Source organism: Notamacropus eugenii, chromosome 3, assembly GCF_028372415.1.
Source record: "Notamacropus eugenii isolate mMacEug1 chromosome 3, mMacEug1.pri_v2, whole genome shotgun sequence".
NCBI lineage: Eukaryota > Metazoa > Chordata > Mammalia > Diprotodontia > Macropodidae > Notamacropus > Notamacropus eugenii.
The window spans coordinates 269,973,901-269,996,791 of NC_092874.1; the positions used below are offsets into that span (position 1 = coordinate 269,973,901).

Consider the following 22,891-nt stretch of genomic DNA (forward strand, 5'->3'; position numbering starts at 1 on the left):
TCAAATCTTGTTTTTATAGATGTTGTTCACTATCAAAATGAGGATTGTGAAAGAATATTCCTGGTTTCCTAACATGAATGTTATGAGCATCAAATTCTGAGACATTCCAAATGATAAGTATTTACAAATCCATAAAAACTAAATTGAGAAGACTAAATTTATAGAATAATTTTTGGCTAAACAATTACCTTCAGCTGCTCCTTTTCTGGATCTGAAGTTAGAGATGTCTGTGGAGGCTTTATTTTTTCAAAATCTGTTCAAAGAAGTTACAATGTTAGGTGAAAAAAATAAAATGCTGGGATGTCAATTTACAAATGATTAACTATTATTTCTCATTCTACTTAAATTCAACATACAGAATTTAATTTTAAAAACTGATATAATGGAAAACTAGTTTTGTTTTTTTTTTTTACATCTAAAGCCTTGAACTTAACTTCCTGGCCATATTTTATTTGATACAGGTATTAAAAATGTGACTGCCATATGTTAGGCTCATTAGATACAGATAAATATGGGAAGCCAAATTCTGAGAATTTTGTGTGTGGATTTGGTATTCCTGAGCCCAGAGAAGAAATTCTTAACAGATGGAGAACGTAGTAGCAATTCTGAGTTTTGTAATGGTAGCTTGTTATGTTATCGTTCCAGAGAACAATATTGTCGTTGTGTTAGTCCTTTAGTACCGAAGAAGACCATGCCATCAGAGATGATGACATGACTTGCACTTGACTTTGTTTTGAGTGAGGGAGGGCTGGGCAGATCACCAGCCTCACTTCTCCTCCAGAGCCATCTGAATGCAGTGACCAGAATTCATCAGGATGACTGAGATGACCCAGGATGCACTGGGAGACCTTGGGCCCTTTAGGTCAAGGTCTTTGCAGATACTCACTTAGGGTGAGGTAATGCCCATTCATTGAATAGGACTTGTTTAAGAGATAGCCAGGGCATGGCCCCTTTAATGAGGCCAAGAAAAAGAAAGACGACAGGCTGGGAGGGAAACTGCAATAGTTACTATTGATAATCACAGAAGTGATTCAGTAAGAATCCCATTCATGTCAGGGTCTGGTCTGGGGCAAAATCTCCCCCAGCCCTCCATCCCTAATACCTTGAAGAGAATAAGGAGGGGTATTCAGAGATCAGTGAGTGATAAACCTAGCTCATAAGTAGAAAAAATCACAGGCTCATAAAGACATAAGGAAGAATGTGTAAAAACCAAAGGTAGTCAAAATACTATTTATGAGTACAAGTTAAACTATGAAAAAAAAATGAACTAAAAATCTCTAATAAAATTCTGCAGACTCCCCAGAAAATTAAGAAATGTCAACAAATTCTAGAATGATTTGAAATAAAAATTTCAAAATAAGTTGGGAATAAATAATAGGTCAGGAACTGGATGCTTTTGATGCTGAATTTAAAAAAAAATAGCACATGGGTTTGGTTCGTTTCTGCAAAGAAGCATTGGTTCTGAAAAAGAATAACACCACTAAGATAACAAAAAAAAATAAAATTTAGCAAAAAAAAAAAAATAAAGGCAACAATTTTAAAAGAATATACATCTACAGAAGCCAAAGTAATTGACTTTAAAGATATAACATACAGAGAGATAAGAATTATCCCATACTTAAAAGTTAAAAGCATTAAAAGTAATTAAGTTTCACAATTACAATAACGAATTTTATAAAAGAATGCCTCTTTCAAACACAAAAGAATGCCTATTAGAAGATGCTAGGATTATTCATGAGTTACAATAAAAGAAAATATAATGTCTCAAAGCTGTAGTGCAACCCAAACCAGTCTTAAAAGACTGGTCTCAATGGTGATTAAAAAAAAAAAAGATGAACTGTCAGGAGAATTATTAGAGGTACTGGTATAAAAGAAATCAGAGGTGAGTAAAAACCACATGAAAGGCAAATTCAATTGTCAAGAAAGACTATTTAAAATACATCTTTTTTCATATTTAGAGGCTGTTAAAAATTAATTTTGAGGGGTAAAAAAGAGGAATGAGAAAAGAATCTAGGAGAAAAGATTTTAGAGAATTTTGAAGAACAGGAAGGAGAGAGAAAGAACTAAATAAGCCATGAATTTACTCCTAGGATCCCTTATAAGAATCAGTGTTGTGGGAGGGATGATACAGCGAGAAAAAGTGCAGAACAAGGTTGAAGGAAACGAGACTGATCCTCCTCATTCAGTCTACAGGTGAACAGAGACGGGAAAAGTGATTATCAATCAGAGTGTGAGAGAATGAGATAAAATCAGTGGAGAGTGCAGATTGGAGATTGGGACAGCTGTAACTGCTTAGGAAGACAGCCTGGCCCGGGAGAAAAGCTAAGAAAGGGAAGCTTCTTTCACTGAAGCAGGGAGGGCTCTGCATATGGAATACTTCATCTACTGCCACAGAGGGTCAGTGTGTAGGTTTTGCTAAACTGCTATTTTCTCTTTTAAAATATTTGTCACAAGGGATGGTTTTCTGGGCACTGGTGAGGGATAACTATTCAGAAAAGATTAATGTAACAAAAAAGGCATTGTAAGAAAAAATTTAAGAATAAAGGGGAAAAATGCTAGGGGAAACCAGAGGCAATTAGGCAGTAAATGAATTAAATTTTCATTATATTTACATATTTAAGAATTAGCCTCTTAAGATGTCAATAGGTTTTGTTCTGGATAAGAATTCTGTCCTTACTAGAAAATAGTAGAGAAAATTTATTTTGTCCCTTGTAGGACTGGGATAAAAAGACCCCAAAACTAGAGAGATGTGGCAATTATAACAGGCAAAAGCAGATTCCACAGAATGTGCCTCAGCATATGGCTAGTTGTCCATGTCAACGGGTCCTTTAACATAATTTGACATGCGTTTTTAATGAAATGTGACAGTTTAGTACTGATGTATGAAACTACAGGAGCACTAAATCGTGTCTTTTCCAAAACATCACAAGAACAAGGTAGTAAATAAAATGAACTAGAAGGCCTAACCAAGGAGGCAAATGTAATCTCAAAGGCATCCAAGACTTGGAGATGAAACACTCGACTGTGCCATGGATTAAAATCCCTGTAGTATGTCTTAAAATAGAGGGATGAGAGGTTTCAGGCCGGGACATAACGGACCTAAAAAAGCTAGTAAGAATATAGCTTCTCACTATTATCATGCAAAAGGAATCAAAAAGTTTTAAACCTTAAAGGACAGAAGAGGGAGCAAATGACTTTATGAACCCAACAGGGAGTAGCCACAATGAAAAAAGAACAGATGTTCAAAGGAGTCGCAGTCCTAGGAAGGAGCCAGTAGGACATCCCCAGTCTTACATATCCTTACACCAACAGTCACTCAACACACGAGATGATGTACAGGGCCTAACACAAGTGAGGCAACTTGATCTCATGGTGAACAAGGAGACTGGATAAGCCCCAGCACTGACCTATGGCTCTGGAGAGGCAAACCAACGAAACAGAACTTCAGAGAACCCTTGTAAAAGTAAACCTAAACAGTCTTCTAACACTGAGCGATTACACATTCAGCATGCACGCACTGCCAGAAATAATGTTTTCACCTCCTATTTGCTCTTCACTGATTCCTGCTTGATGAGTTAATTTGGCCTTTTTCCTCTCCAGGCGATCCACTGATCTGGAACACAGGAGTGATAATATGGTAAACAGTAGTAGAAAAACATACATGAGTTCTTAATAATACAGCAGTAATTCTTAGGGCACTGAATTCTTGAGATTAACACAACAGCTTAACTGTAAGCTGGAGCGCAGAGTATGCAGGACTATCTACAGGGAACAAATCTAGTAGCAAAAAGTTGTTGTTCAGTTGTTCTAAGTCATGTCTGACTCTTCAGGGCCCCATTTGGGATTTTCTAGATAAAGATATGGGAGTGGTTTGCTATTTCCTTCTCCAGTTCATTTTAAAGATGAGGAAACTGAGACAAACAGGGTTAAGTGATTTGCCCAGGGTCACGCAGCTAGTAAGTTCTGAGGCCTCCCTTAAGAGATGAATCTTCCTTACTTCACACCCAGCACTTTACCCACTACACCATCTAGCTGCCTAAATGTAGTAAAAGGACTTAGGGTCTAATGTCTGTGGAGTAAGTCATGGGGCCAAAACTGGTAGAAGTCAGAAACTGAGTTGCAGATAGGTAACATGACGATTTCTGGCAAGTAAAGAAAGTATGCAGGATCAATACACAAGGCTGGAAATTCAGGACTAGGGACTGTGGCCAGTGGCCTTGTAGGAACTACTGCTGGTATGTGATAGTCAATCCTAAGCAACAGAAGCTTCTTCAACTGGCTCATACACTGCTCCAACTCTACAGCATACATACACACAACCTTCATACATACAGCTCATGAACAATGACACTGAAAGTAACCAGATTTTCATCTCTGACCTTTGGCCTGGTGTTTTGTCCATAATATAACTGTCTACCTGAGTTGATGGCTACTTGGAATGCAGACACTAGATACCTTTAAGGTCCTCCCACCCTACCCTCATTTTCCTTACTTGAAAGAATCAGATTTGCAGGTGACCCCAAGGGAAACAGTAATGTATGGTGGCTAAAAGCAGGCAATAATTTCTATATGAAAAGTGAAATAAAAAGCATCAACATATGACTGGAAAAGGAAATGGCCACTTAAAGAGAACGATGGACATCAGATAGGCAGCTTTGGGCGGTTTGCTGGAGACATTCAAAGAACCAGAGAAAGGCTTTGGGCACTTGGTGAGAGCCCACACAGCATGAGCAGGTGTAAAGGGTGCATGAAATCCCAGTGCCATCTAAACAGATGCTTCCAGACTCCCTGTCATGGCAGTCCCACACTCGGAGGTCAGTGTCCCAGACCAGTCCTCACACTCCATCTTGCTGCCCCTGCTCTCTGATGGCAGGACTCAAAGCTATGGCATTACACCTAAGCAGCAGAGATTGGTGTCCTTCCCTCCTTCCTCCCTAACTCCCTCCTTCTTTCCTTTCTTTTGTTAACATACAAATGTGGATATGAGTGCAGAATTTTACTTAACATGTTACAATTCCCTTAAGGCTCTGCTCTGGGAAGATACCTTTAGCCAAGTTTTTAAAAATCTCAGTCTTAGGGTATAATTAAGAAAAAACAAAGTGAGAAGTTCTACTAAACAGAGACCTTTACATTTTTAAAAGGTATTTATTGCAAGGAGGCATATCATTAAAGTATAAATTTCCCAAAGTAATTATCAGAGATTTCTAGGATGCTGGGGCTATGTGAATGAACAGTACAATGAGCAGAGTGGATATATACCAACCGGTAAGATGGTAAGACTACTCCAAAGCCTCTTTTTTTGAAACAGAAAGTGTTTTCTCTCTTTCTCTCTCTCCCCACCCCTTCCCGCCCTGCCCTTCTCTCCCTCTTCCTCCTCTCCTCCCTCCCTCCTTCCTCCATTTCCTTTGGGAGCTGCTTAAGATCCGTGATCCTCTGGATTTTTTGTTCACTCCTATTCTGTACCTTGTTTATTTTGACTTCATTTGTTCTGAAAGCAAGAAGGAAAAAATTACAAATAATTTATTTCCCTCTCTGGTCTAAAAGGTTAAGGATGATATAAAAAAAACAACATCAGCCCTATGAGTGCTTAACCTCTGCGATAGAGGATGTGCCATAAAGGCACAGACCCAGAAGATGTAGGCCAGGTGGGCTGCAACAGAGAACACATGAAGGAAACTGGCAACAAGCCTGGAAAAGGAGGCCTGGTGACTGTGAAGAGTGTTCAGGCCCAGTGTGGGCATTTCTGGTTGGTCTGGAGACAACAGGGAGACAGTGACATAAATTCTTGATAATAGAGAGGAGTGACCCGGGTCGTCTGCAAGATGCAAGGAGGGTATACTGATACCTGTGTGGAGGAGAAGGCCCACAAGAGGCCCAAGGAAGCAAAAGTTGAGGAGGGCTTGAATGGAGGTGAAGGCCATTTGAGAAGGGAGAATTTGAGGAGTAGGAGCCACGATGGATTACTGTTCCCCAAACATGTCCCACACTTGCCTATCTCCACAGTGTTCCTCATGATGCCCCCTCAGCTTGAAATCCTTTTCTCATCAAATCCTATCTATCCTTCAAGGTTTAATATACCTTCTCCATTTCAAAAAGGGACCCCTTTCACCTCTGAAGTGCTCAAACCCTTTAACTGTGCCTCTTTTACCTTCATCACATCTTACCCTTCTACACAGAAAACTCATATCACTGACAGAAAGGATTACAGCAGAATCATCTTTCCATCTCCCACAGGGCCTGGTAAAATACCCCATGTGTAGTAGCTGCTACATGTTTGTTGAATGAATGAAGAAACATCAGAGAAACCAAACAGAAATAGCAGTAAGAATCATATTTTTTTTTTAAAATTTGAATTTCATGACAGTAACCATGGTAGGATGAGGTAATTAAAATTCAGTTTGTATAGTTGTCTAACTTAAGGCACTATTATGCCTTAACTGATGATAATTGAGAAAGGACTTCCAATTTCTGTTTTATATTTTAAGCAAATCCTGTAGTTATTTTTCTCGGTGACTACCCCCTCTGGCACACCAGATGCAAACAATGGGCATTGTCTAACAGGGATATTAAGTACCTGTCTTTCAGAGGATCAAAACGGTGCCATTATTGTAGCTATGTGGCTGAGTGGATTCATAGTCTTTAGAAATAACGATGGAAGCACGACAGAGACTGACTTTTGTCTCTCTAAAACCTTCTCTTACCTCGTATCAAGGACTGATTTTAAACCTCTGCTTTCGGCCCCTTCCAGCTGTGAATCTCCGCTTTCAATCAGATACAACCTCCTCCTCGTCTCTTCCAGCTCAGTGGTCAGCTGCTCAACTGATATCTCCAAGTCATTTTTTTCCATTCGAAGTGTCTCAGCATATTCCACCTTCTATCAAAAAAGTGAACAGTTAGGATACTGAACAATTAGGAGGAACAAGGTTGCTACTTAGAGAAGGGTAAAAGTAATCTTTTTCAACTGAAGAGAATTTTGTTTTGATCCAGATGTGTGTTTTGAACATGCATGCAAGTGTGTGTGGACATACAGTTATACAGTAATGGAACACACATCTTCAAGGAAAGAGCTGAAGTCCTACATCTGTGACACACTGCCATGACCATAAGCCATGTTCACTGAACACTCAGTAGAGTATATTTCAGCTATTAAACATTCAAAGTGAAGGATATTGATTATTGACAGATCTGCTTCTTTAGTGTGTGACTCCTAGTACTTTATATTTTTCCTTGTGGCATTAAAAAAATAAAGCTCTTTTCTAGAAAGTGCAAAATGGGAAAAGATGCTATTTCACATGCACATACAAAATATTCTGAGAGTCCCCATAAATGTTAGTCTGTGGCTTCTGGTCTTCAGAATACCTCTGAAGTAAAGGAGGCTGACAGGGAAGCACTCAGGTACAAAATGGAGGGAAATAAACCATTTTCCTAACAAAAAGTTGTGATGAGTAATAAATGTTTTTCATGCCTGCATAATTTTGTATTTAATACTTCAGCAGAAAAAATATCACTAGCACTGAGATTTTCTCTTAAAACAGCTATTTATATACATGTGGAGCATCAAAGTTCCAAAAAAAGGAAAATCTGCTTTGGGTCATCCTTAGAGATAGCTATACCCTTTGATTTAAGGAACAATTCAAGGCAACACAAGTGAATACAAAAATGATTAATGACTTCATTAACTGTATTACTAGTGTCTTAGTACAGCCTAATGAAATATAGCATAGGATTATAAATGTACCATATCTCTTTTCAAGGTTTCTCCAAATAATTCACAGCCAAGATCAACCCTCTGGACTCCAGGGACTACCTAAAGAGACAAGCATGGTAGAGCAGGAAGGTGCTAGGTTGGGAGCCAACCTCAATTCGGTCACTGGCTGTATGACCCTGGGCAAAGTCATATAACCCCTCTGAGACTCAGTTTCCTCAACTATAAAATAAAGGAGTTATTAAATGATCTTCAACTCTGAAATTGGGATCCCAAGATTCCTAACTAATCAATAATGATTTATTAAGGGCCTGTTATGTATAAGACACTGGGCTAAATGCAGGGAATACAATGATAAAATGAATATCCCTACCCTAAGAAGCTTATCTTCTATGAAGGAAGACAACATGAACACCTGTGAGCATGCAAAAGTAAATGTATACCAAATATATACACAAATCAACACAGGGTAATTTTGAGGGGAGAGGCACTGAATAGTTAGATCAAGGAAAATTTCAGGCTGGAGAGTATTTTGAGCTGAACTTTGCAGGAAAACTAGAATTCTCAAGGCAGAAGAGGGATCAGAGATCGGTTCCTTCTTCACCTGGGTTGCTCTGCCCCACTCCACCTGTTTCCTATGCCTGGAATGTCATTTATCTTTCTTTTAAAATGCTGACTACATTCAGCCTGTATTGACCCTATAAAATCCAATCGGAATGCCATCCTTCAGTCCGTTGGGGTGTTAATGACCATCCCCCTTCAGATGTCTTTGCTCTTACATGCATTGCAAAAAGTAATTATCTGTGTATGTCCCTTCTAGATGGTAATAAGCTTTTTGAGGGCAGGGATAATAGTTCATTTACACCTTGTATCTCTCCTGCACCCAACAAAGGACTCCAAACCTAGCAGATGCCTAATAAATACTTGTTGTATCATATTAAACTATACAGTTCACATTTCAAAAGACTCTGAACACAGCAGGTGTTTAATAAATGCTTTTATCATATTATACTATATCGTCAACATTTCATCGATTAGCACTGACTAGCAGTGAATCTTTCAGGAAAATCCTCATGGACTTTGAGCTACTGGACTCATCACAAAGTCATCTCTACAATGACGAATTTTTAAAAAACTGTCTCCTGGTCTATCTGTAGTCCATGACAGCATGGATTCATCCAAGTCCCTGACAAAAAGGGATGAGAAAAATTCTGCTGTGGTCTGCAGTCATCTTAGACATCATTTTTTGAAGACTTAGATAACTAAAATTTATGAAGAATATGACCAGGAAGAAGTATTTGTAAGCAGTGAAGAAACACTAGAAAGTATTGATTCCAGTCATACATTAAAATTCTTTACCTGGGATTGAGCCACTTAAAAAAAATTTTGATAACTGTATTTCAGTATAAAAAGTTTCCTGTGTAATCAATGTTTTTTTTTTTATTTTATGCATTTAAAAGCATTCTTCTGAGATGTTCATAGACTTTACCAAAAGGAGCCATGAAGCCAAAATAGTTAAGAACTCTTGAATTAACAGGAACGGAAAATAACTAAAAACTCCCATTACATCATGACCCTTGAATGTGGACTGTGAAAATTGACTTAACTGTTTTTAATAGGGTATCTCACTGAATCAATATTTGTCTTTGTTTAAGAATTAAAAGATCTCTTATTGACAATAAAAGTCTATTGAAATAATTGTAATTAATAAAATTATGCCTACTTCGTTAAGTTCCTTACGAAGCTTGTCATATTCAACCATGATATTCTCTGGGCCTTTAGTATCAAATTCGTATTGCATGCTCAGTTGCCGTCCAAGATGAAGCTTCAGTTTTTCTAATTCAGTCTAGATGTTTTAAAAGTCATCAAAGGAAATAAATGAATAAAGTTCTTAGAAGTTCTATACAATATATTTTAGAGACCACTGATTCAGAGTAGAATCCCGGAGCCCTGCTCCATCAAGCTAGAATACGTATGAAATCTCTATGGATCTACACACCCAGTCCCATATTCCTGCTTCAGTCTACCCAGTTTTATGCTCACCCTTGTTCTCCCATTCTTACTCCAAACATACACTTAACTAAGATTTTATACAATACAGCCTCACAGTATTCATATAAATGATTAATAAATTTTTTGAAAAAAACAATGTTTTATTCAGGAAAAAGTAATGCACTATAATTACAACTTTTCCAACATATTTTTAAAGTTTCCTCAGCAGAAGAAATTACTATTAAGAATATAAGCATTACCTTCAGATTTTTATTTTCCTGCTCAAGAGTAGACATTTTCTCACTTGTCACTATTCCCGATGCTCGTTTCAAATATTCATTTTCTTTCTGAACTTTCTCCACAACTTTTTTCATTAAACCAATAGTTTTTTCTAGTTCCGGAACTGTCTTGCCACTTCTTCCAGACTGTACAAAAAAATTTATGGAAATCAGGTTAGACCAGGCCTAGAAATAATACTTTGGCTGTTAAACAAAAGGCCCAGCATTCCAAAAACACACAGCAGGGACAGTTTCTGTCCTTAAAAGAGAACACACGTTATCCTGTTTAGAGGTCATGGTACTAGAGACAGTGTCCCAAGTGCAGGCTCCAAGCCCACGGAACTTCCCACCTAATCCAGGAGAGCAGAGTCTCTACATGATCACTAAGTCCTAGTGAAAAAATCAATTATGCCAGAATATGAATAGAATTTTTCAATTTAATTACATAAAAATTGGATTTCTGCATATTTAAGGAAAACGGCCTGATATACATTACACGAGGGGAGGCAGCTTGCTGTCCTGGAAAAAGTGTAGTTCACAAAGCCTGGGCTGGAAACCTACTGTGACATTTAATAGTTTTGTGATGATAGGCAAAGTCACCACCCTCTTAACAATAATAAAAAAATAATAATCACACTCATGGTATCTTGCATTTATATAACTTTCAACTTTGTGAAGCATTTTCTGTAGGTCATCGAACTTGATTCTTAACAAGAATTCTGAGAGGTAGGCGTTACTATCATTCCCATTTTATAGAAGAGAGAACTGAGGCCTCAGGAGCAAGGCCAAGTGACCCCGCTAGAGTTACACAGCTAACACGTGTCTGAGTTCTTCAAAATCAGGTCTTCCTGACTCCATCCATGGTGACACCTGGCTACAGTTGAGCTTCTTTTCTCCTCTGTAAACAGGGAATAAAATACCTGTCATGCCTGCCTCACAGAGTTGCTTGACACACCAGCTGGAAAACACACATAAAGCCCCTTGAAAACTAAGTCCTAGATAAATGTCAGCTCCTACTGCTATTGTTAATGAATACTCCCATGGATCAATGGATGATCACAAGGGATGGAACCACCTACTTAAATGTAGTCCCTGCAATGCATTTCTTCAACATTTCAAGGCCCCAAGATTCTATCCTGGGATGCTCCCTCCTCCACCCAGAAGAAAGGCCCCTATAACTTGACAGTAGACTGTCTTTAAGACATGCTATATTTCATCATCCCGCAAGCAACCTGGAGACAAGTCTTTTAAAAGAGTGAGGCCGGTCCTTGGTTAACAGACATAAATCTGCCTTATCAGACCCACTGAAGCTTAGGTTCCACCAGCACAGCCCTCAAAAACTTAGGGTTGTCTTTGGTGATTAGGCATCAGAGTAGGACTTCAAGGGAGACATGTATGTGTATTCTGATAAAGTCATTAATCTAATAAAAGCTAGCTTTGTCCTGAGCCTATCATACCTCCCAGCCAATCTACTCTAGGACATGTTACATTCTAGAAACGGATAAACAAGAAGTGACACAAACAAGGGCTGTCATGGAGGTTTTTGTGTATGTGAAACTGTCTGGTCTTATGGCATCCAATCTCTGATCCTGTCCCCTCAGCAGTGTTTAATGGAATCAGTGTGGGATTGTCCAATGCTGTGCTGTACTTGACGGAATATGGGAAGATAAAAAAGAAAGTGACAAACTCCTTGAGAAGACCATCCTTATCTCATTGGAACTTCCATGCTGCTGTCTATCATGAGCAGTCTTGATCTAGCATGAAACGCTGATAAAGTTTTTCACCAACTTTATCTTATTAATACTTACTACAACCTTCTCCTACAGATAGGTACTCTTGGTATTATTATAAGAGCCATTTATTTACAGGGGAGGAAACTGAGGCTCAGAGAGGTTCTGATTTTCCCATAGTCACACATCTACTAAGTCTCAGACAAAGGACTTGACTCTCTATTCTGACTCCTGTGTCAATGTTGAGAAACATCTTTAAAGGGCAATATAACAAGAGACAAAATTGAATAGTGCATACAAAAGGTATATCAATGTGTGAGGCTCAGTCAGTGGAAATCTTCTCCATCTGGGATGGAAAGAGATCATGAGTTGGCAGAAAAAAGGAAGAAAAACAAATCAAATGGAAGAGAAGGTATCCCAAGTTGTGAAAGTGGAAATGAGCAGGGCAGAGGTCTTCAAGCAAAGGCTGAAGGACCATGAGGACACCTTGTTGGGGTGATTTTTCTCCAGCTCTGGGTTGGACTCAATGACCTCTGAGGTCTCTTCCAACTCTGAGATTCTGTGATCAGGGCAGGGCAAGCAGAGAAGCTTTATTAGGACAGGTGGCTAGTCTGGAGAGAAAGAAGAACACTCCACCCTTCTGACATTACCGTAGTATCTTAAATGCTGGATTGAGGACTTCAGATTTAACCTACTTGTTCAAAGAGATAGCGACAATAAGTCATGGAAAAGATAGAGCAATTTATTTTATGGAAAGAATCATTCTAATGAGAAGGGAAGCTTAGGGTTGCATCAGCCAAAACACAACATCTTTTTTTAGTAATTTATATGTGGATATGTTTGTCTCCTTTTCAGGACAGGAGTCCTGAAAGCACAAGCTCACAATATAAACTTATTAACTTACCCCTCTAACTTGGCCAAGTTTTCTTTCAATTTCGGTTTTCTCTTTCTTCAGAAGTTCACACATTTCTTTCATATCACTCACTTGACGCTAAAAAAAAAATAAAAATAAAAAAACCAAAAACAATATTATAGGACCTTGGTGGAAATTTTCCCTCGATTGTGACCTCTCTTTAACTACCATCATAATGATTTGTTTTTCAATACAAAATTTTTTATAGCAGACATGACTGTTTTCAATTATTTTATAGGACATCATGTACAAGGGATCAGATCATTCTGTTCAGACTTAGAGGGTAAAGTTAAAGGAAGATAAGTAGTCCAAGTAGACCATCTCATGAAATAGCAAATTTCCCACGATGGGAGGTTTCAAGCAGAGGCTGATCTTGTTACAGATGCCATAGAAGACGTTCATGCCTCAGTTAACGGTAGGACTATTCACTGAGTCTCTAAGACTCTAAGTTCTATGAATTTACAAAGTCTATGAAATGTGAAAAAAGGAGATAAGCATAATATCTTATTTCGACTATTAGTCTTCTAGAAAATTCAGTAAGTCCAAAAAGTTAGTCTCCATACTTAGACAGAAATTCTACGAATTGGGGGAAATAATGAATTCTTACTTCATTTCATTCAGTAATTCAACAAACATCTTAAGTGCGAGTCCGCTGTCAAGCAAAGAGTACTATATTACTACCTCAGTGTGCTATACGGATAATCTTGAATTTCTAACAGAAATAGTAATTCACTGAAATTACTGAAATAATACTGACCCAGAAGATTATGTAAGCTAAATCAATCAGTAAGCATTCTTGTTTAGTCTGCTTTTCCATTTACTGACCAGGAACAGCTTTCAAGGTATTGTTTAAATTTACACCCAGATATGCCAGTTAGACACTTGAAAATCTAATAACTCAATTTTTTCATATAAAAAAAAACAAATTAGTTTAAAAAACTATTAGGTAGCAGGGAGAAAAAGGAAACTATACATTTTAGCAATCAGATTTAGATTTGGAAAATAATAGATTTCAATAAATGTCAGCATACACCTGGTGATATCTGCAAAATGTAATTTCTTACAAATGAATATAATTCTTAGACTACAATATGCCAACTCGTAATAAGGTGCTATATGTATGTATTTTCTTATATTCCAAAGCAGCAGTCAATGCACATACATACATACTGAACATATTTAATAAACAAAATGAAATGGTTACACATAAGGATTTTCTACTTTTATTTCTCAGAAGCTAAGATGATAAACACAGATAGTAAAAACAAAGATTTGTGACTATAATATATTTCTAAAATACTAAAAAATGTACCTTCAACCTCGGTAAATCTTTATTTGCTTGTTCAAGCTGAAATCTTAGTTCAATATTTTCAGATGAGACCTTCAGGTTTTCCTTCTGAAGCAACTGTTCTCTGTTGGACTGACCATCTAATCGCAATTTTGTTGACTTCAGGAAAATAAAATAGGAAGAAATGCTTTATAAATTCATACTGCAGGAGGAAATGCCTATTCTAAAAGGGGACCTTTGTGAAAGGGAAGAAGATAAATTATAGAAGATCCAGAGAAAATCAAAGTAAGGAAATGGAAAACAGGATTCCTATACGAAAAAAGGTGAAGTAGTTGGTTTCTTGGGACTCTAGAAAAGAATCATCTTAAAGAGTCACCAAATCAAGATTTTATCCTGTAAAAGTGAAAGATGAAACACCACTGCAGGGTGACCAGTTATTTAGCAAGTAAAAATCATGCAATTCAACAAACTTCCATTAAGTACCTACTAAGCGCTGGGGACTTGCATGGCACTAGGAATTCAAAACCAAAAACCCAACAGTTCCTGTGCTCCAAGAGTTTTACTTTGTAATGGAGGAGGAAGCATAATAGAAAGATAATTGGGGGCAAGGAAACATTAGCTGAGGGGTTCAGGGAAGGCTTCATGGAGAAGGGGACACCATAGCTAAGGTTTGTGGAGTCAAGGATTTAGAGAGGATGAGGGACTGCAGTCCTGGCATGAGGGACAGTCTTGGTAAGGGAGCTAAGGCAGCAGTCCAAGTGCTTACAATCTGAGGGAAGGAAGCTGATGTCAGACACCAAACCCCTGAACTCTGCCTGTTCTTACTTCTGGAAAGAGGATGGGAAGTCGGGTGCATTGTTCTATAGGAAGTGGTTGGGATGTTTAAGACAGGGAGAGCAGAAGGCTCAGTGCTATCAAATGGCCAATTAACATCAAACATTGCAGAGCTCAGCTCTATCACAGCTGGACTTTCCTTCTTCTACACTATAATGCACATACACCTTCAACTCTACCTTCACAAAGGACTAGAGAAGGTACATGGGATAAGGACAATTCTGCCATAATCAGACCTACAAAGCACTGCTGCTATGAATTATCGGCCACATCTATGGTAATGACGTTACTGTTGATATTGTTTACAGCCCTCCTCTGTTATGGCATTCTCTGTAATGGCAGCTCATCTAGAATTTCATCCATTCAGTGACTAATTTTCTTTGGAGGAGAGGAAGAGAGAAAACAATCTTTCTCTTTTTGCCACTCCAGACATCAAATTGCTTTCTGAACAGTAAACCAACACCATAAAAATAAAAAGCTAAGTATATTAGAAATTTCAACTAAAAATAAATTTCAGTTCCTGCCAAGTGGAAACTAGTTAAACTAGTTAAAAATACAAACTAATACAAACTAGTTAAATATAAACTAGTTAAAAATACAAGCATGAAAAGAAGTCTGGCTACTTTGATATCAAAAGTCAACAGTGAAAAGAAGACATTCTGTGCACTTCAGTTGGTTATCATACCACCCATCTCTGCTAAGAAGAGGCTGCCTCTGTTACCAAACCTGAGTGACTTCCTCAGCAGCTGTCTGGCTTAATCCGATCCCCTCAGGATCATTCTCTGTCTGTGCCCTCTCTCCAGGGTGTGGATCTACACCATCGTTCACTTCAGCATTTTCAACCACTCCTCTGAGAGGATCCTCTGGATCCACTGGACATCGGTCACTAAACTCTTCTGGGTCTCCTTGTGCACATTTGCTTGTTTCTTTTTTCTCTTCTTGATTTTCAAGGACTCCGTTTCCATTTCTGTAACAACCATGATTCATTTCTTCCTTCTCTCCACCTAGTTCATTTTCAAAATCAGGTGTAGAATCTTCCAGGTCAGCATCAATTTGCCTGGATGGATTCAATTGACTGCACTCCCTGGGCTCAGAGGGCTCTAAACTGGTGGGAGCCAGAGCCTCGTCTGACTGAGGGTCTTTATCAAGGCACCGGCAAGGGGCCAGACCATTTCCAGTTATCTGATGGTGTGGATCATCGAAGCTTTCACTGCCAACTATTTTCTTCCTGTTTTTAACTGAGAAGACTGTTACATGATTTTTTTTGTTCCCAAGTAAATTCTTTTTGGGAAAGACAAAATACTTGTGTTTACTAGTGTGGGTGGCAAGAGAGGAGGGAGTGGTTATGTCACATGCTGAACTCTGCTTTGAAGCAAAAGACGAGACGGAACATGAAAAGAAGAAAAAGAAAACAAGGATAGAAAAGAAACCTGTGCTGAATGTCTTACATTAAGACATTCACAAACAATTCCACATTCATGATTCATTTGTAAAGATAAAACAGGCACCTACCATGTTCATTTGTTGGAAAAGATGATGGCTATTTTTCTACTTTAACTGACATACTGACTCTAGGCAGAAAAGGGCACTTTTAATGGTAAGAAGCAGGTAAGAGTCACACTAGACATTCATAATGGATGGAAATGCATAGAGAGCCTCATCCTTTTACCAATACTAGGCAAGAAACAATCAATCACATAAATTAATATTTATCAGGTGCTACAATGTTCATTTGCAAACTAGTTTATGGATATGAAAGAAAAGAAACAGACAGTTGGCAGAATTCTTAAGCAAAATAGAATATTAGCAAATGATTCCTATTTTATCAACTGACATTTAATAAAATAAAATCACAGACTTACTAAAGGTCTAGAAAATGCATCTTTCAAAGGAATCTGTTCTTCTAAAGCACGAAGCTTATCCTGAAGATATCTATTTTGTAAATGTAAGTCTTCTACGACAGAATCCCGGGGAAGAGCTTGCTGGGTCCTGTAAGGAGTCAAAAAGAGAAAAAGAAGTTTACACCTTCTATAAAACATAGTTTTTATGGCTACCTAGCACAGCTACATTAAGAAGTCATGCTCTTATACTCCAAGGAGGAACCCAAAGACAGAAAAGCCCCACATAAACCAAAACATTCATGTCAACATTTTTTGTAGTTGTAAAGAAGTAAAACCAAAGTACTTGGTCATCAACAGGGGAAAGACTACACAAAGTGTGGTTCATGAATGTAATGGATGCTACCATATCATGAGAAATGACCCTGTGGTGTGAACTTCACAGAGTTGTGAGAGGCAAGTGCACTTCTGCGTGGAATAAATTCATGCACTGGATGGAATACATGTGATGAGGGAAAGGTTTCTTAATTGTAAACTTTAAAGTACAATAGAAATGTCAGTTAATAGTATTGTGCTTTTAAGTAGGACCTCTAGAAGACCTCTAAGGCCCCTTCTAATTCTGCAGTTCTAGTATTCTGAATGGATTTGGAATGAAATCGTCATTTTAACACAAAGCAGATAAACATATTTTAAATTTTTGTACTTCATTTAACAGCAGTCTTCCTTAAAATATCTTACCTCATATAACCTATTTCATTCTCTAGTTCAATATTAGTTTTTCGAAGTTCTTCTAATTCTTTTTCTAAATCTGAAGCATGTGCTCCCATGACACGATCAGCAGTCACACCACTTGATTTTAGTTTCTTTTGTAATGTGATTTTATCTTTATCAGACCTGTGAAATTTAATATATATCATTCATTATTAATAACATAAGATATACTCTGGTTGGCTCATCTATCTATTTTATACTTATATATACACTTGGAACATATCAAAAGCCATATTTAATTTGAATTAACTTATTAAAATTTATTAAAAACTAGAAACACCATTCACATAATTCTTATATAAACATTCATAACACATTTTTAAGAACAAGATGAACCAAACTATAGATAACAATCAAAACTAATGATACAGATTATATCTATTTTTAAATACATTAAAGTTATACTGTTGCTTTAAATTCATTAAAAAGAGATTTTTCTTTTCATGTAGTGAGGTTCAGAAATAAATTCAAACTTACTTCGCCAAAAGCTCTTTTAAAGTATTCAACTGTTTGGTTAGAGTATCTACTTCTTTTTCTTTTTCTTTCAATTTGTTTCGCATCCCTTGAGTTTTAGCCTGCCATTTTTTACCTTCTTCCCATCGAATTAATTCTTCTTGACAGCTCTGTAGAGTAAGAACAGAAAAAGAATGATAATAGCTCTTATTTACACGCTGTGATAAGGCTGACAAAAGCGATGACATGAAGGTATCACTTTAATCCACATGCACATGGCACAGATGTGAGGATGTAGGCAATCAATAAATGTGTTGATACACAGAAAAGCTTGGTTAATCAATCAACATTGTTTACATATGTTGTTCCTTGTTGTTGTTGTTTTTTTTTTTATCACATCTAAGACAATGTTTGTCCTTCAGTTCTGCAGCAGACCTCACGACCTGTGAAAAGCTGCTGACTGGGCATGCACATCCATGGATCAGGCAGTTCCTTCAGAGTCCAAGTATAAGAACCTGCTGGATCAGGTGATGTGAGTTCTCCAAGGGTACTGAGGTGCTCTTGCTATCTCCTTATTTACCTGGGCCAACAACTCTCCATGAATCATTTCTGTTCTATTCTTTCTAGCACAAAGATCATTTCATTTGGCAAAGAAAAAATAAGCAAAGTATAATACCAAGCAGCTTGGACTTCTCTGCTGTCCATCTTCATCACCTGATTCATTCCTACCAGAGGTCCTGTCCCTTCCTCCAAGACAGCAGAAAGCCCATGGTTCCCTTCCTTCCCCTTCCACTCATTCTGAGCTTCAGTACTCCTTAGAATATTCCTGTAAGATCCCACAATGGTTCTGAATCCATCCTCTTACCTCCCCTTGCTTCCACTTTGTGAACAAGTATTTTTAAATTCCCACCTGGTTAGTGCAATGCCACTGATCTGTTCAAACAAATCAGCTTTTTCTTCCTCACTGGAATTGTTTCTCTTTGCAACTTTAGGATTTCATGAGTTTTCTATTCCTAATGGGCTGACATGCCCTGGAGAATTTTTGTCCTTAAGATCCTTCCTATGCTCCTGCACCCTATGAAATCTGCTCCCTGCAAATCCATGGCACATATTAAACTAGAAACACTTTAAGATGAATCCAATGCTCCCCACAATGTTCCTTTCATTCCCAACCCTTAAACCAGCTCCTTCCCATTGATGAGAGTCAGACCTAGAATAAAACTTCTTTGTATGGTTCCTATGCCTCTTGAGGAAAGAAATTATTATTAAGGCATGTCAGAAAATTATTACCTGTTTTGCTTTTGACAGAAAGTGAGCTTGATCAACCATCTGGAAAACTGAAGTCCCTTATCACTACTACATTACATCTTCAATAGACTTCTGATCTGTTTCCCAAACTCACTTCTTTCCTTCAATACAGTGTACTCCAAAGGCAGTATCATTTCTATTTCTACCTGCGTTCATCTTCACCCAAAAGCACTCCACTGCACTTCCTCATTTCAGTTCCTAAATAAGTGTATTTTCTTAAAAGACAGTGCTACAACTCTCTTCCCCTTTGCAGTCACCCTCTAATCATCAAGACCTGTCATTTCTTGCTTTTAAATGTCCCTTGGATCTGCTCGATCCTCTCCATTCACGTTGCTGCCACCCCAATTCAAATCTTCATCAAACCATGAACTTGGATCTCCCTGACTGGTTGACATCCATTTCCAACCCATCAAGCCTGCCTGGAGCCTAACTACTCTTCAGAAAACACCTGTTTCTCCCTATGCATTAAGTCCAAACTTCTCTACCGGACTCTTAAGACCTTCCATAAACTCTTCTGCTGCTGCCCTTTCTACCCACTTCTCCAATGACAAGTCCATAAAAAGAGTAAAATGGTGGGAAAAGCAGAGTCAGAACCAGATACTTAAAAGCCACAAGACCATAAGAGAGCTAATACCACTGAACCTCAGTTTTCTCACCTGTGAAATGGAGATAACAATGTCCATATTACTTGCCTCACACAGGTGTGATGAAGAATGTGAGCTCACAACATTATTATTATCACAATACATATATATAATATATACATATACACATATACCTACACATACACATATATGTATAGTGAATCACAATCAAGTTAGTGACAGAGCTAGAATTTGTGTCCAGGTAGTTCAATTTCTACCTATGCTTTCTCAAGTTGTCTGTCTCCTCTTCTGTTCATGCTCTATCACCAGGCAGGTTGGCCCACGTCACTCTAATACTCAATAAACTTGTGACTCCCTATTGCCTCTAGGAGCAAATACAAAGAGTTATATTTGGCATTCAAAGCTCTTCATAATCTGGCCCCCTACTACTTTCCCAGTCTTCTTACAGTTTATCCCCAACACACACTCTTTGATCCAGTGACACCTGTCTCCTAGCTGTTCCACAAAACAGACCCTTTACCTCTCAGCTCTTGGCATTTTCTCTGGCTGTCCCCCATACCTGACATGCTGTCCCTCCTCATCTCCATCTACTGGCTTCCCTACCTTCTGTTTAGTCTCAACTAAAACCTCATCTTCTAAAGGGGGCCATCTCCAGTTGTCCTGATCTACATCTGACCATTGGGCATAGACGGCTCTGGAGGAGAGTGTGAGGCTGGTGACCTTGCACAGATTCATTTATAAGTCATGCCATCACCTTCCTGATGTCATGGTCCTCTTCAAGAAAGAAGAGCAAACAACATCTTCTAAAGGAAGCCTTTCTAATGCCTTTTAATTTCTAGTGCCTTCTAGAATTATTATTTTCTACTTATCCTGTGGGCAGCTAGGTGGCACCCTAGTGCATAGAGTGCCAGGCCTGAAATCAGGAATCTTCCTGAGTTCAAATCCAGCCTCAGACACTTCCTAGCTATGTGAGCCTGGGCAAGTCACTTAACTCTATTTGCCCCTATTCCTCATCTGTAAAATGAGCTAGAGAAGGAAATGATAGACCACTCCAGTACCTTTGCCAAGAATACCTTAAATGAAGTCATGAAGAGTCAAAAACGACCAAACAGTGACAACACGTTATCTCGTATACAGGCTGTGTACATATTTGTTTGCATGCTGTCTCTCCATTAGATTGTGAAGTCCTTGAGGGCAGGGACTATCTTTTGCCTCTTTTTGCATCTCCAGTATAAGCACAGTGCCTGGCACACAGTAGGCATTTAATAAATGTTAACTGCCTAAATGGTACTCTGAGTACCTGAATTGGCCAAGGTCTCCTGTCATCTTGATGAATATCTGGATCCAGATGGCTCAGGAGGGGAAAGTGAAGCTGGTGACCTTGCATAGCCCTTCATCATTTCTCTCATGTCATGGTCCTCTTCGAAAACGAAGGACAAACACAGACTGACTGCCTGACCACTGGGAATGCTCTTCTTTCCTCTGCTATCAAAGTTACTTATCTTTAAAAGCCCAGTCTGAGTGTGGTCTGCGTATTCCATGCCTTCTGTACTGGTTTCAGTGTCACATAACACGGCTGAGTTTTCTGTCTCTTATGTGGGGATAGGGTTTTTCTAACTAGGCCTAAGCTATCAAGGGATCAGTCTCATATATTTTTATATCATACAAAGAGTCCAGCACAGGTCTGAATACCTAGCAGGCAATCAATACATTGGTTGACTGATAGAGCAATTTAGTTAATCAAGAACACTATAGGACCGTTTAAACAATAATGAGGAGCCACTGTTTACATACCTTTTCTTTTGTTTCTGCTTCACCACTAAATTTTTCCAGTTGACTTTCTAAAGTTTTAATTTTCTTCTGAAGTTCATCTATAACGCTCTGTTTGTTATCTACAGGAGGTTTGCTCTGAAAAGTAAAACATTTCCCATAATAAGAAAAGTTACCTCACATTTTATTTCATTATTTGATTGACTAAAATGGGAAATGTTTTGAAGACATTTTTACACCTAATAAAAATACCTGTTAGGAAATACTATATAATGCATGTGCACTACCAAGTATAATTTTCTGCCCCTCAGTAAGAAACAGGCATACTGTACTGTTATTCTGATTCTAAGTCACTTGGTCGATAGCTGCTATGACCAGACAGATCTGATAACCAGTTTTATTAAGCAGGTAGAGATTCAATAATGACATGTCGAAGCAAAATGTTATATACAAATCTGCTCTACCACTACATTAATGGCAAATTAAAGGCCAAAATCTTACACACACGAAAAATCTTTACCTGCAAACCACAGGTTAACCTTTTAACTCGCTTCTTCAGTTCTTCATTTTCTTTCTCTAATTCTTCTTTTTCTCTAAGTATTTTGTTGTAAGCTTTCTGTTTTTTCTGCATTTCACTGTTCAAGTCGTGCAGCTGATTACTCAACGAGTCCTCTCTGCTTCTACTCATTGTCAGAGCTTCTTTACATTTTAGGAGACTTTCACTTAAATCTTCTATACGAACCTTTTACAAGGCAGGGAAAGGGAAATATTCTGTTTAGAAATTTTTTTTTTGCAAAATAAGGCAATGATAAATTCTAGCTTTATATCATTCTTTCTGCAAAAACCACTTGATCACACACATTCCAAACTGAACTTTCTCTAAAAATAGAACAGACACCTGAGACAGCTATGATGTCTAACAATACACACAATATACATTTTAGTCTTTCTTAAAAGTCTTTAGTCTTTTGCTTTTGGGGAAATGAGTTTTACCATCTGTTCCCCAGAACCAACATGACAAGCTTTCCACAGCTAACATCTTGGTTCCGCTGTGGCCTTCTCATTTCATACTATTGTAGTCATTATATATACTAATCTTTTGAGGCAACTTATTTCACTGCAACAATTCATATAAATGTCTCATCGTTCTAAATTCCTTACACGCATCATTTCTTATCACACTATGATAATCAATTACATTTACGTACTAGTTTTCTTCAGCCATTCCCCACTTTTGGGGCATCTACTTTCTTTCCAATTCTTTGTTACATACAGACAGCTGTTATGTTACACACGTGGTGCTGGTTTCTCTGCCTGAACTCCTAGGGTTATCTGTCCAGTAGGGAGACTATAGGTCAAAGATACAAACAGTTTAGTCCCTTTTCTTACATCATTTTAAATCAGCA

General features: G+C 38.1%; 1 protein-coding gene across 6 annotated transcripts in view; it reads right to left on the reverse strand.

Moving 5' to 3' along the window:
* CEP290 (centrosomal protein 290) overlaps window positions 1-22,891 on the reverse strand; it is a 103,298-nt gene that overhangs the window by 1,215 nt on the left and 79,192 nt on the right. For 5 of the 6 annotated variants that reach the window (XM_072655517.1, XM_072655520.1, XM_072655514.1 and 2 more), the window contains 12 exons: window positions 22,006-22,227; window positions 21,510-21,623; window positions 17,827-17,972; window positions 17,317-17,472; window positions 16,603-16,729; window positions 13,931-14,065; window positions 12,610-12,696; window positions 9,958-10,122; window positions 9,429-9,551; window positions 6,702-6,874; window positions 3,540-3,613; window positions 189-253 (listed from right to left, as the gene is read on the reverse strand). In XM_072655517.1, the coding sequence (XP_072511618.1) occupies window positions 189-253; window positions 3,540-3,613; window positions 6,702-6,874; window positions 9,429-9,551; window positions 9,958-10,122; window positions 12,610-12,696; window positions 13,931-14,065; window positions 16,603-16,729; window positions 17,317-17,472; window positions 17,827-17,972; window positions 21,510-21,623; window positions 22,006-22,227 (1,587 nt within the window). Of the gene's footprint in view, window positions 1-188; window positions 254-3,539; window positions 3,614-6,701; window positions 6,875-7,672; window positions 7,808-9,428; window positions 9,552-9,957; window positions 10,123-12,609; window positions 12,697-13,930; window positions 14,066-16,602; window positions 16,730-17,316; window positions 17,473-17,826; window positions 17,973-21,509; window positions 21,624-22,005; window positions 22,228-22,891 lie in introns of those variants that run through there. The other variant, XM_072655518.1, reaches the window with a different exon arrangement.